The sequence below is a fragment of the Falco naumanni genome, chromosome 1 (assembly GCF_017639655.2).
Source record: "Falco naumanni isolate bFalNau1 chromosome 1, bFalNau1.pat, whole genome shotgun sequence".
NCBI lineage: Eukaryota > Metazoa > Chordata > Aves > Falconiformes > Falconidae > Falco > Falco naumanni.
Genome location: NC_054054.1, coordinates 63,229,656 through 63,244,662, shown reverse-complemented (window position 1 = coordinate 63,244,662; position 15,007 = coordinate 63,229,656). Strand labels below are relative to the sequence as shown.

Here is a 15,007-nt window from a genome sequence, read left to right as displayed (position 1 = left end):
AGTACCCTGAAGGTAACTGGTCTTGCTACTAAAGGCTGAGGCAAAGAAAGCATTGAGTAGCTCAGTCTTTTTCTCATCTTTCGCAGCAATGTTCCCCCCTGCATCCAAAAAATGATGCAGATTATCTTTGGCCCTCCTTTTGTTTATAAGTATTTGTAATATTTTTGTAAATTTGTATCTTTTTCTAATAACTCTAAGCTTAAAAATAAATAGCAAAATTATGTATTTTAACCTACCTGTACGATACTAAGAATATTATAAACATAAATGCAATGTATAAATGTCAATGCAATATACACATGTCCACACATGAAGTACATGAAGAAAGAACATGCTCAACTTGCATCATAAGTTCCTAAACAGACTGCACAATATGAATTTTGTAACCCTTAACACTTACTAGGTTAAGCCAATCTCGCTGACAGCCTTAAATAATTAAAAATATAGAGAAATAAAATTGAAGCATTTATCACATTTTGCAGAGCTTTTCAAGTCATAAATTAACACTCCAATATTATTAATTTGACTAGTCCACTATCTGTATTTACCTGGATGATAACACTATAGTTTCCTTTTGAGAATACTGGAGGATTGTCATTTACATCAGAAACATCGATATTAACTGTGGTTGTGTTAAGTCTAGGTGGGTTTCCATTATCTGAAGCTTGAACTGTCAAAGTATATCCTGAAATCTAAGAAGAAATAATAATGATAATAAAAATTTTCAAACATTCACCAAGGAGCAAAAAGTAACAAACTCAGCTTTTGTTTTAAGGAAGAAATATTTTAGCGCAAATCCCCAGTAAAGCTTGCCTTCACATACTTAATCCTTTCACTTCCTCCCTGCCCCCGCAAAAACACTGACATAAATAGATGCTTTCACTTTATTATAGCTATATTAATTCTGGAACATGAAATGGTAATTACAAATATAATAAAAAAATGCTGGTCATCAATTACATATAGCTACATTAACCCCAACTGCTCACAAAGCATCAAAACCTTACCTTTTCTCTGTCTAGAAGTTTAGTCACTTTTATTTCACCCCTGGTAGGGTCAATTGTAAAAGGATTTCCCTGATTGCCATCTATAATTGCATAGTGAATGCGGTTGTTTGAAGGTCCATCGGCATCATCTGCCATAACCTAAGGGACATTACAGTCTCATTTAAAAAAGGTCAAAATAAGCTCTATCACCTTTCAGATAAACTCATCCTGAAGATGAGCACAGCTGTTTTAGTCTAACACATTTCATAGTTCTCAGAAGAAATGTCATCCAAATAGAATATAGCAACACTTAATTTCCTGAATTTCTTCTGAAAATTAAGCCATGTTCTCATGAGAAGAATGCAAATACATCACAAAATATCAACTGCTTTCCTATAGCATCTCAAGTCTCTGGTTCTGAAACTTTTTCAAAATAAATTTTCAGTTCATTCAGTGGCAAACTTATGAATTAATTTATGTCCATCTTCAAACCAATATTTATTCCTTCAAGACTGAAAGCATGATTGTCATGACAGAGTATTTCAAAGGAAAAAAACAATACATACTGTAATGACCGATTGTTCAAGCATAGCATCTTCACTGATCACTGCAGTGTAAGTGTCTTGGCTAAACACTGGAGTATTGTCATTGATATCTGTTACATTAATATTCACTGTTACAACATCACTTAGTGAAGGTGTGCCTCCATCTGTGGCTTCCACTGTCAAGTAGTATTCATGAGAACTTTCATAATCCAAGCTCTCAATGATAAAAATGGCTCCTAGGAAAGGACAAAAAAAAAACCAAACAAAAACCAAAAGCTCACGAACTCTGTTATTACTGTAGTATTATACATGGCAACTTTTGATTTTGGTCTGACAAAAACTCAGCTTATTCAGGGCTTGATTTGTCACTGTAAAGCTGGAGCTACACAGTGAAATGATCAGGCTTTACAAGTAAAAGTAAAAAGGTGAGAAGTTCCTGCCATTACTACAAAAGATTCACACTTTAAAACTACCTGGCTCACATCTTGTAACAAAAAAAAAACCAAAACCCAACAAAAAAAAGTATGTTTAGAAAATGTCCTTTTCATAATTTTCTATTAAAACTAACTAAAAATATGAAATTACCTTTAACTTTCCTTGCAACCAGCATTAATGTCAGGCATGGAGTATGCAAAGACAGTAAGAGAAGTATCTGACCACAAATCACGAATTTTGATTAATAGAAATGTCAGAGTTAAAGTGTGAGTTTTTAACTGGCTAGTTAAGATAGTGCAGTCCCAAACAAACACTCTGATTTGCTGCTGGAGGAGTGTTTTCCTGGAAACTTTTTGCTCCTTTCAAGTATGTGAAGAAGTTAAACTGGCAAAGTACTTCTATAACGTAGTACCAGCGTGCACACTGGAAAAAGCAGCTGGAAGAACTATTAATTTTAATTACACTGGTATAATTAACTGCCAGTAACTTTTGGGCAGAAATCTTATTTTACAAAAAAAAAAATAAATCAAACTTTACCAGAAATTAACTCTAGAAAAAGAACTACATAAGAAAGAAAAACTAGAATTGATTTATATATTGATTTTTAAAACATAGTTATCATTAACAGGGAAAAATTCTCCACAGAACCTAAATGCTTCCTGAGACTAAATCTGACTAACGTACAAGCCTAAAATCTCCACTGTCATGCTGCATATATGATTAAACAGAATATTTCAACCTTTCTTTAATGGCATATTAAACATCTCTAGAATTACTGTCTTTGTGGACCAATGGCTAGTTTTCCCTATCAATTTAATTTCTGATCTTTCTTTTACCAATTCTGGCCACTCAGTCCGATTGTATAGCCTTTGCTTCTGCACTGCTGTTAGTGTGCTGGCAAAATGAGAACAGACAGTAGGACTGGCTTTACAGCCAGGGCGATGCACACAGATTATACATAACTTATTTGGTTGAATTACTGTAGAACACAGTGTGGCACTGTGCTTGGTTAGCCTAAAGTATAGTCACAGTTGTAATCTGTTACCTGTTGTTGAATCGATGCTGAATTTTCCATGTTCATTCCCACTGACTATTGAGTATGTGATTTCAGCATTGGCTTCGATGTCCCTGCTTGCAGCATATATCTGGAGAACTTCAGTTCCAACCAAAATGTCCTCTGATACACTTGCACTGTACTCTCTATGCTCAAATACAGGTGGATTATCATTTATATCCAAAACAGAAACTATAAGGCTACTTGTTGAAGACAGTCTTCTAGGTAAACCTTCATCTGTAGCTTTCAAAGTTAGAGTGTACACAGATTGTAATTCCCGATCCAAAGGCTTCTCCAAACGAATGATTCCAGAGAATTCATCAATAGAGAACTGACCCTCTGCAGAGTTCACCAGTGAATAATGGATTTTATGGTTCATCCCTGCATTTTGAAAATAATTGTAGAGTATGAAGCAACCATTAAAATACACCAAAATAGTAACAGATCTCTTAGCTATAGAAATAAAATATGCATGTTGAATATTATCATTCATGTTAAAATAAATCTCAGCAAGAATTAAAGGCTCTTGTGAAAGGAAGAATTATTTCCAAAAAGATGTAATGATTGAAGATATTAAGCGAACGCTTCATTGCACTGATTTTCTGCCACACAAAAACCATGAAGCATGGTTCTGCTTCAGTCTCAGTAGCAGCTAATATGAAACAATTAGTAATATAAATCTAATTATAACTTCAGAACAGCAGCATCTGCTTAGCAGGCTTATAGATAATGCAAGAGGGTATAGGAGAGTTAAGGCTGCATCAAATAACTAGACTCTATACCAGTAAGTTTATTTAAGAACCATGTCCCAGAATTAACAGGAACATAATTTTTGGCAACCTGCAAACAAAAAACCCACAGTTTTTTTGGCCAAGTATTTTGCTCCTCTGAAGCCTCAAGGACTAGCGAAGTGTGAAAACATTTGTCTGTTACCTTCAAATTCAGCAACCCAGCTTTATTATAGCACAAAGCAGGCCAGTTGTTTTGCAAGACTGAGGCAACTACTAATTAATACTATCTGATTAATAAACTGATGATATATGGAAACCACATACCTTTAAAAAGACCTTATGCTGTTGCACTCCTTACAACAAAGCCTAAGAAAAAACTCTTTCTAATGTTACTTTCAGTTCATGTTCACTCAAATACTTGTAACTAGAGAGTAAAGATAAAGGGACAGCAAAACTCTTAACAGGGTAGCACATACAGAAAGCTACAGTTGACCAGGGTTCCCTTCATGGTATGATCATCAATGGCTAGTCTGAGAAGCACACATTCAAGAATCTATGAAAGCACATTTACATGAACAGACATGGCTTGATAATCTTTTTACTTACACCAGGAGTGAAAGGATGGACCTAACTCATCATAACGTTATTAGCTTATCCCACTACAAATACCCTACATTTTTGTCTCTCTCCCACCCTTTTTTTTGCAGAGACACAAAAGGGATGTCTTCCACGCTACTCACACAGGGAAGTCATGTGTTATATGATTTAATAGTTCTAAATATATCTTTCAGGAGTCTAATCCTGAGCAGTATTGAACATCTATCAGTTCTACTGAAAGACTTAACACCTGTCAGGATAGAAATAAACAAACATTACTGTAACTCTGAGACCATGACAAAAGTACTGGTCAAAGACTGCATACCTGCATCTGCATCTGTTGCCTGCACTCTTGTCAAAAGGGTTTTAGGCTCTGTGTTTTCAAATACTGTAATGGAGTAAGGATCAGCTGTAAACTCTGGGGCATTATCATTCACATCCTCAAGAGTCAGGATAATATTAGCTTGGCAGGATCTTCCTCCTCCATCTGTGGCTTTCACTAGAAGATTATACACTGCTTGCTGCTCACGATCAAGTGGCATTAATGTTTTCAATTCACCTATAAACAGAGTAACACACGTAAGCTGATGCAAGTTGCAAGACTTAAGTGTCCCTAACATGTTTTCCTATAAAATCCTTGCACTCAGAAAAACTAAACAATTTTCTTTTTGATGGTAATTTCATCAGTGGCTAAGTCAACAGCTGTACTGCACTTAATGAGCTCCACTTTGGGCAAAACATGTCAGTGGCCTGCCTTTTCAGCTTTAAAAGATTAAATATTAAAATTGCCTACCTCTTTTTCAAATATCTCTGACACAGAAGTCAGCTGAAGTAAAAATACCTGACAGTGCAGAACGACAGAATGTGTATACATGCACAATTCCATGCATTTTTGTGTAAAGAAAATGAAATTATTAGAACTCTGGCTTTAACAATAGGCAAGGCAAAACCGACGTCACAGTTTTCCTGGGCTATTTAATTGTGTTCCTTCCACAGCTATTGAGCTGACTCTTCTCTAAGATTCAATAAATAAACAGAGCTATTCACACTATCAAATATAACTTGCTGCTACAGACAAACCTCTAGGTCTAACGCATACTTTCTTTCCAACGTGACAAAAACCACAATGACAGGCCCAACGTGTAGACATTGTCTCCTTTTAACCAATGCAAAAAAGTATTCTGTTTATGAGTATTTTAGCCTCACCGATTCTGAATTTATGTAATGACATGCTGACACAGCACACAGGTGACAAAGTAAAAAGAAAAAAAAATCCTTCTGATTTATTTTGCCACTGAAGTATTCTAATCACTTTCATCCATATTTCCACTATATCTTTGTATGTATCTTTTTTACATTTTTCTACATTGTTTACTGCTCCTTTCCTACTATTTGTCTACTGCAGCTTGCAGAGCACAGGGATTCTGGCATTAGCTTTGACCTGCATTATAATGCAGAAGACACAAATGCCATGAAAACCAAAGTCAGGCAAGTTGAAAGTTAATCTCATTTATATAATGCTTCCAGTAGAACTGGAGGCACTTTTATTTTTACTATGGAAAGGAAATTTGTTGCTCCATCTAACCTCATCCCATTTAACATGCCAAACCAAATGATGACACACAGAATCTGAATGAAGATATTTTCAGTTATAAACCATTATGGCTACTACTACAATGAATATAGAAAATATAAAATGTATAGCATTCCTTTGCTCCAGTCGCTTTGGCATGGAAGTTTCTGGCCTTGGGGCAGTCACCCTATTTACTTTTTAGCTCCTCATATATTAAAATACTTGCCTTTTCCCTGACTCTTATTCAATATATTATTAGCATTTCTGTGGAAATGTGGAAATTAAAATGTGGAAACTCACATTTTTAAAAGTTACAAACTCACTCTTAATGGAAAGCTTAAAGTACTGTCATTTATGTATATCTTAATATAATAGTAAAACATTTTAAAAAATGAGGTGAAGACTGGATTTTTGTATAAACTATTATTACCTGTATCTGGAGTGAGTCTGAATTTTTCTGCTCCTGTGCCATGCAGTGTATAAGTAATTTCTGCATTGGAACGAATATCTGCATCTGTAGCAGATACCTGCATTATCAGTTTGCCAGGAAGGGCATCCTCAGGAACAGAATCAGTGTATAAACCCTGGAAGATTGTAAAGTTACATTGTAAGACTAAACATATGAAGTAAGCAGAGCTTGGAAAGGGGAGGGGAAGAAGGAATGACAGATGAGATAACATCCTGTTTGAATGTTTGGTAACATATGAAGTGAATCAGGGGATGAAATGCCTGAAAATGAAAAGAACTTACGATTTTCTAATTAATTACCTCACATTTATTAATTATTCAGAAAGGTAATTAATACTGCAACCATAAGGGCTCTTCAGTATCACTGCATAGCTGAGAACTCTAAACACTTGTAACTGATTAACTGATAATTAAATGCATTCCCAAAATAGGAGTTACACATTTTTGGTAATTTCAGTGTCTTCTCTTTTGGTAAATCATCTTTTTTAGGTCTGACTCAATCTAGAAGAAATTGATACCTGCCTTTTCTGTAATGGCATTAAATAAAAGCTTCAAGTTTAAATAAAAGCTAAGAAAAAGCCACCCATAATTTAAAGGCACTAAGCACTCACACAGCTCACCCATGTCAGGGATGTGCGTTAAATTAGTACTGAGCCTTATAACACCAATATTAACAAAGGAAAAAAAGCTAAAACCATGGACTTATCAGTCTGTATATAACTAATCATTCATATAGAAGTAACCATCATAAACATTGACTAAGAAAAATAATTCAATGCTCGCTGTATACTTGATCTTTCCCAGAACAAGAAAAGATTTCCACTTGGTGACATCAAATCTGTGTTTAACAAGATGGCTATGACAAGTCCAAGTGTACCAAGGTAAAAAAAATAGGTGACTATGAAACCCCAGGGCGTCCTTGTAAAGGCAATTACATATTTTGTAGGGTCCATCTTTCTGGGTTTTTTGCCATTCTTTATTTTTCATGTCCATTTTTGCAGATCTAGTAAGGTAGATAATGTTTTCTTGTTAAAAAGCTTAGGGACTACAGAGTTTTGGTGCTGTTGAGTGCAACTGCAGGATAATATTCCAGTCTTTTAAACTCTTTTATCACAGGAAATGCACAAATACTTCAACTAAGTGATGGCATACAGCCGCCTTTGAGATTTGACTTCCTTCAGAAAACAGAGCATGTAAACTATCACAGCTGCAGCTGAAAACAGTTCCTTTTGGAAAAGTATGGATTCACACAGGAGAAATGTACTACAATTCTCCTTATACTCTTAAAATACCCATCAAGTGTTAAAATTACATCAATTAATTGTCTTTGGATTTTCATTTAAGTAAATTGTCCATGAAATAACCTTTCTTTGAAAGAATTCTACCTTAATAGTCCAAATTTCTGTTACCAACATAAAAGGAATATCTATTTGTCCATCTCCTGATAAGCAGTTTCAGAGAAAATTCAGATTTTTGTGTATGGAACCAGCTGCACATGGACGATACAAGATTGTGCCTACCTTTTCACAAACAGGGTTATTATCATTGGCATCAAGGACTTTAACCTCCACCACAGCTTTAGTTGCGAAGGTCCCATCAGTAGCTGTAATATTTAAAAGGTAATTATCCTTTTCTTCTCTGTCCAGAGGCTTTTTGACATAGACCTTCCATTCATTCTGTATATTTTCAATAGCAAACTGTCCCAAGGGATCACCTCCTGAAATATGAAAACAAACATTTAATTAAAGACAAGAGAGATTGCTACAATTACTCTGTCAACATTAAGTTATACCTAAAGAGGGGGAAAAAAAAGAAAAAAAAAAAAAAAAAAAAAGGGAAATAAGCAGCCACTCTCTGTGGCTCTATACTGCAATAGCTTCATTTTCCGGGTAGGTATAGTCAGTAGATGCTCATACAACACATTTACTGCAGCCAACAATCTTTAAAAATAAATGAAGAAATTTAGGTAGTATTATAAATAACGTCATACCAAGACATATGCTAAACAACAAAACCAATACAATACTCCATTGGAAATTAATAGTCTATTATTTTGTGAAATGTCTTTTGTTTGTTCTTTACCCACCTCACTAATTTAAGTTAATTATACTTTTTAAATAAAATTTGAGACATAAGTGAATAATAAACATAGGAAAACATTTTAAGCAAGGTGCACATGAAACATAAAGCCATAGACCTGTTTTCTAAAACTTTCTTTTTCCCCTGAAGTTTTTATTATTCATATTAAAACCCACACATTCTTTCTTTGCAGCTTTATGGTTTCAAATACTTTTCAATAATTTGAAAGCTGAAGTTATATCATTCCAGGACCACTCAAATGATTATACTGACATTACCCCAAAAGATTTACCTGTAATGTAATAAAAGACTTGTCTATTGGCTTCTTCTGTATCAGCATCAGTTGTACTCAAGATAGCAATCACCCCACCAGGAGGGTCATCCTCACTGACTGTTCCTTTATATATCTCTGCAGTAAAGCGTGGAGGATTGTCATTCACATCTGTAACAGTAACTTCAACCACAGCCATAGAAGACAGTTGAATTTTTTCACCCCGATCAGATGCAACCACTGTAATTTTGTATTTGTCTCGTTTCTCATGATCAAGTTCTTTGAGAGTGGTAACCCAGCCAGTTTCCATGTTTATGGCAAAAGACTCTATAACGTCTAGTTCTTGAGAAGGATCCAAGCTGTAAGTAACCTGCCCATTGAGTCCGGAATCTAAGTCAGTTCCTTTAACCTGGATGACTCTTGTTCCAGCTGGCATGTTTTCTACGATGAATGCTTCATACGGATTGGACTCCAAAACCGGTTTGTTATCATTTGCATCTTTTACCTGAATGCTTACCTCTACTGAGGAAACAACACTATAATCTTCATTTGCATACTGTGCTTGAACTGAGAACTGGTACCATTTAGTTGTTTCATGATCAAGATTCTTCTCAAGTTTCAACTGTCCAGTCTGTCGGTCAATCACAAAAAAATCATCTTTATTGCTTTCCAGAGTGCTCCCTTTAATCAGACTATATACTAAAGTCTGATTATGCTCTGCTTTGATAACATCTATCTCAGTCCCAATTGGAATGTCCTCAGAAACCATGTAGGAATAAAATGGCTCTGAAAATTTTGGAAGAGGCACTTCTGGTGGGAGTATTCTAGCATAGACAGGAACAACTGACTCTTTTTTTGGGGATCCACCATCGACTGCTCTAACAAAGAAGGTCAGAAACTCATTTTCTAAACCAATTAAGCTTTCTCTTGTAGTAATTATACCCGACAGTGAATCAATTTCTAAATTCTCTTTAACATTTTCAGATTCTGCTTCAATAGCATATGTGATGTCTGCATTTGTACCCTCATCAGCATCAGATGCCCAGATTTTAATGACGGAAGTACCCCGCGGAACATCAGACCCAATATTTACTTCATATTCTGTTGCTCGGAATTGAGGAGCATTATCATTGTCATCTGTAAGTATTACATTAACAGTACAGAAAGCAACTTTTCCTCCTGAATCTTTGGCCATTAAACTAATGGCAATTACTTTTTCTGCCTGTGTTTCACGGTCAAGCTTTTCGGAGGTAAATATCTGCCCTCTCTCATTTGTGTAAAATCTGTCTTTGGCGAAGTCATTCACAATGTGATAAGTGATGTGGCCATATGTACCAGAATCTTCATCTGTTGCTTTAACTTCAGTCACCAAAGTATGCAACGGAGCATTTTCTGCTAGTTCAACCTCATATTCATTCTGGCTGAAAACAGGACTGTGCATATTGGCACTGGTTACAGTTATATGGACTTGAGCTGAGCTTCTGAAGACCCCATCAGAAACAGACACGTTAAGATTATAATGTGACTTCAGTGTCTGTCTGCGTAGGTTTGAGATGGTGATAATGCCAGTTTTACTATCAATTACAAAATTCTTTAGATCATTGCCTGTCAGAATGGAGTATTCTAGCTTGTCAACATCTGAAGTATCTGCATCTGAGGCTTGCACACATGTCACAAAATGCCCTCGGGGAGCCAGTTCACTAATTTTAGCTTCATAAAGTAATTGGTTAAAGAGAGGAGGGTTATCGTTGAGATCAGTTACATCAACAGTTACAACAGTATCACTGCTCAAGGGCAGCATACCACCATCTACAGCCCTTATTAGTAATTTGTGTTGTTTAATTTGTTCATAGTCCAAAGTTCTTGCTGTAACAATGAGTCCTGTGCTGCTATCTATATGGAAGTAGTCATGACTTTCACTATTATCCTCAACCAAGTGATAGGAAATCCCCCGGTTCGTTCCAGAATCAGCATCTGTAGCGCTCACTTGTACAACAGATGTTCCAGTGACAGATGCCTCAGAAAGGGTTGCAGTGTAAGACTGCTCTGTAAACACAGGAGGATTATCATTGATGTCTTCCACAATTATGTCTACAAACACATCAGCGTGTGCCCCAGTTAGGGAATCTGTTGCTCGAATACTCAGTTTGTAGGCTGGATGAGACTCAAAGTCAAGAGGGCTAACAACATTTATAACTCCAGTGTTGAAGTTGATAGTGAACTGGTTGAAAGGATCCCCATCTGTGATGCTGTAAAGCACCTTAAGTCCTTCTGGGCTGTTCGCTTGTACATGTACCACAGGACTATGGAGGTGAATGTTTTCTGGTATCTCTGCACTGTAGAAAGGCTTTTCAAAAACTGGCATAGCTTTACTCATAACTGTAATTGGGACTATAACTTCAGCAGAAAAAGCAGGGTCCCCTCCATCTTTTGCTACTACTGTGACCAGATGCTCCTTATTTAGTGTGTCTGGTTCAAACTTCTTCTTCAATGAGATTTCACCATTGGGATCAATTTGGAAATATTCATGATGTTCTTTGAGATAGTAATGCACCTCTCCATTTCTGCCTGTATCTTTATCTACTGCAGTGACACGTTGAATAACATGGCCTACTTCAGAGTCTACTTTAACAACAGCATAATATGGAAGATTGACAAAAAATGGAGCATTATCATTTACATCTTCTACTGTGACTTTAACTACAATGTGTGCAACAACCGATGGCTTATATTCCTCTGTCACTTCTATGACCACATCAAAAGATTCTTGCTGTTCACGATCAAATGGTATTCCTGTTGTTGAAAGGACTCCTGAAGTGGGGCTTATTTTAAATCTGCTGTCTGGATTCAGAATATGGTAAAACAAAGGCTCATTTATTTGATTCCCTATAGCAGTAACAACAGCTATTGTTTTTGCCTCTGTGGAATTCTCCTGCACTGTTGCAGAGTAAGAACTCTGTGTGAACTTCAGCTGGCTTGCTTTGCTTTCTTTCACATTAATTTTTACAGATGCAGTGCTTGCAAATCTACCATCAGATGCTCTCACTGTTAATTCATATCTGCTTCTTAATTGAGTTGTATTTTGTACAGTTATATCTCCAGTCTTAGGGTTTATTGAAAATTTTTCTCCAATGTTGCCTTCAATAATGGAATAAATTAATTGTGGAAAAATTCCTGAATCTGCATCAGTGGCATTTACGCTGATGACTTTCACGCCTTTATAGGTTGGAACCAAAATGGATGTCTCATATAACTCTTTTGAAAACACAGGAGGGCAATCATTGATGTCAATTACATAAATAGTAACATTAGCTGCATATTCTGCATATAAACGTGGTATCCCCTTATCATGTACTTGCACTGAAAAGTGGAAAATATTTGTCTCCTCGTAGTCCAGACTCATTACTGTCCGAATGGCACCAGTGCTAGAATCAATGGCAAAATACTTGTGGACAGATGGTTCAACAATTTGATAAACAAGCAAAGCATTATATTCTTTATCAGCATCTGTAGCTCGAATTACTAATGGGACATTCTTTTCAGTCAGAACCACAGTGTTAATTGAAGCTGATTCACTGATGAGTCCTGTATATTCAGCCTGCAAAAAAACTGGTGTATTGTCATTCTCATCTCGAAGGTGTACCAAAACGGTTGCATTAGTGGACAAGCCAGCCATGTTTGTTCCTTGCACAGTTAGAGTGTAAATAGGAAAAGTTTCAAAATCTAGTGTCTTCTGAGAAACAATGACACCTGAGTTCGGGTTGATAGCAAAGGCATCGCCTACATTACCATCTTTTATTTCATAAACTACAGAAGACTGACTGTATGCTGTAACCATTCCAACAAAACTGCCAATGCTGGCACTTTCACTGATTTCTGTAGAATATTCCTTTGCTGTGAATTTTGGCGAGGCATTATCAGAAACCGTAACAAATATATGCACAGAGGTAAGTTCACTCATTGGAGGATCTCCTTTGTCTGTAGCTTTTACCATCAGGTTGTATTCTTCCTGGTTACTACGATCTAATTCCTTTGCAATTTTAATCGTACCCAAAATGGGATCTATAAAGAAGGAGTTTCCAATATTCCCTGTGAAGAAAAAGAGAAGTAATTAAGAAAGGCATAAAGAACTTAAAGGATGATTGCTTATTTAGCTATATACTAAAAGAGGTCACGTAGCAAGAACACAGAGAATATTAAAGTTTCTTAGTTTTGTTTAACAAACACTTGTTAGCCTCTCTGGAAAGCTTTCTGTAACCAAGTGTTAGCACTAATTCTAACGTTACTTGTGGAAACATTGCATAAAACATAGTTAGCAATGCCACCCAAGCCTTGAAAATAAATGCAAAAATATGTGTCATTTTCCAATAAGAAACTTTAAAAGGATAACAAGTTTTTTTGCAAGTTTCAACATTATAAATTATGTATTTTCTTCAAATTATATTTGTCATTTAGTTCCTCTTTAAGTCAACTTAAACATCTACTGAAGCTGGAAGAAAATTATATTCAGAAGTTAAGACTGGAGGAATACAAGTTCGATTTTATGATTTAAAATAATTAGATTGCTTTGAAAAGAAGTGTTTTAATGATTTCACACTTGTGAATCTTAATCGGTTATGCAAGTATTGTTTAAATCACTGCTTTAAAATTAATCTTTCTGAAATGGACCAATAGTTCTCTCTATCCTAACTTCCTATTAATACATAGGCAAGTTATTCCCTGTGAGAGTATTAGAAAAATGTACTACCTGCTGAGGATTACCAGCTGCTGTTTGATAAACATTCGTTTTCTTTATATTTTCAAATATATAGCTGAACTACACTGCATACAATATTCAGCTCATGTACTAATATAGTAAGATTTAACATTTTACTTCCTTAAAAAAATTACAATATTAAAGCCATGTTCTCAGTATGGAAAAAATTCATTAAGAACTTCTGAGTTATGCACACAAGTAGGCAAGAAGGGATTTTTTTGTTGGTTTTTTTGTTTGGGTTTTTTATTTTTTAGTGGAGGCTCTAAACACAGTGGCATTCTTAGAATATCCCATTACAAATCTAAGCAGCCATTACAAGCATTTAAGGAATGTTCCTTCCATATGCTTTGAACGTCACTCATAAAGCTTTAACCTCCCAGTAGAACACAGTTCTGTAAAACAAACCTTACACGTCTTATATTTACTTGTACAAAAAGCTAGCAGAAAGGAAGAGAACAGGATGTAATTTCATTCTAGACAGCACATGCACACACATTTTTTTTCTTGCCATGCTTTGGCATTTGTAAAACAAGCACTACTGAAATGAGAAAGGCAAAAGAAAAGTTTCATGGACATTAGTGTCCTGTTTAGTAAAAAGGTCATATTTCTACAAATAACAGAAAACATATATCTCAAGCAACTTACAAGACACTTCAATAAATTTTTCAGAGTATCATAATCACAGCTATGTTTTAATACAGTATTAAAGTGTGTTTTCATATAGAAACAACACTTTGGGGGAAGAAATGGAAGATATTTACAGTAAACAATTCCTATGCTTCACAAAGCAACTTATGTAAAATAAAAACGCATTTGCACCTATCAACTGGCATGCAACAGTAACTGATTAACTTTTTACCTACTGTTCTCTTCAGTATCTAGTTTCTCATGCTTATTACTGGGACATTTATTTTAAATTATTGTTTACCTTTAAAGTAGTACTGCACATAGGCAATGAAATTTAAATACCTACACCCCCCCCCCCCCCCCCCCCCCCGAGTCATAGTGCCTAAATAGTTCAGGACCTTGGTAATGGCAGGCTTGTATCTAGACTTAATGGACTGATCCAAAACTCACTTCCATCTGGTAAGTGAACTCCATCCAAGTTATACTGTTTTCATATTACTCAAAATCGCCATGATTTGAATTGCACTGTTAATAGGCAAGTTCAGAAAGATACTCTGATGTTAAAAATAAGCAGCAGTACCTAATGTTCTTCTCTAGCCTGCACTCTGAAAGGACCCTTAATGTCAAATTGACCAACTATTAAATAATGTCTTACACGTTTTCTCGAGCTAGAACAGTAGTCCCACTATCTAAAATCAGCCAGAGGGAACCATGCAAAACAACCCCTTGCTTGCTACGTCTATCTGAAAGTTTAACTTAAAAACTGGGACTATTTAGTGGTTAACTATATGGATATTTCTACATTATTTTTTAGTTCCTTTCCTTCACACCGTGCTAAATACAAAAGCACTTGTCTCAGGCTCTTACTGTTTTCATCAAATTTTT

General features: G+C 35.7%; 1 protein-coding gene across 6 annotated transcripts in view; it reads right to left on the bottom strand.

Moving 5' to 3' along the window:
• Positions 1-15,007, bottom strand: part of FAT1 (FAT atypical cadherin 1) — a 112,143-nt gene that overhangs the window by 20,266 nt on the left and 76,870 nt on the right. For all 6 annotated transcript variants that reach the window (XM_040596880.1, XM_040596870.1, XM_040596899.1 and 3 more), the window contains 8 exons: positions 8,761-12,828; positions 7,910-8,106; positions 6,352-6,505; positions 4,674-4,907; positions 3,012-3,401; positions 1,553-1,767; positions 1,008-1,145; positions 549-692 (listed from right to left, as the gene is read on the bottom strand). In XM_040596880.1, the coding sequence (XP_040452814.1) occupies positions 549-692; positions 1,008-1,145; positions 1,553-1,767; positions 3,012-3,401; positions 4,674-4,907; positions 6,352-6,505; positions 7,910-8,106; positions 8,761-12,828 (5,540 nt within the window). The remainder of the gene's footprint in view (positions 1-548; positions 693-1,007; positions 1,146-1,552; positions 1,768-3,011; positions 3,402-4,673; positions 4,908-6,351; positions 6,506-7,909; positions 8,107-8,760; positions 12,829-15,007) is intronic.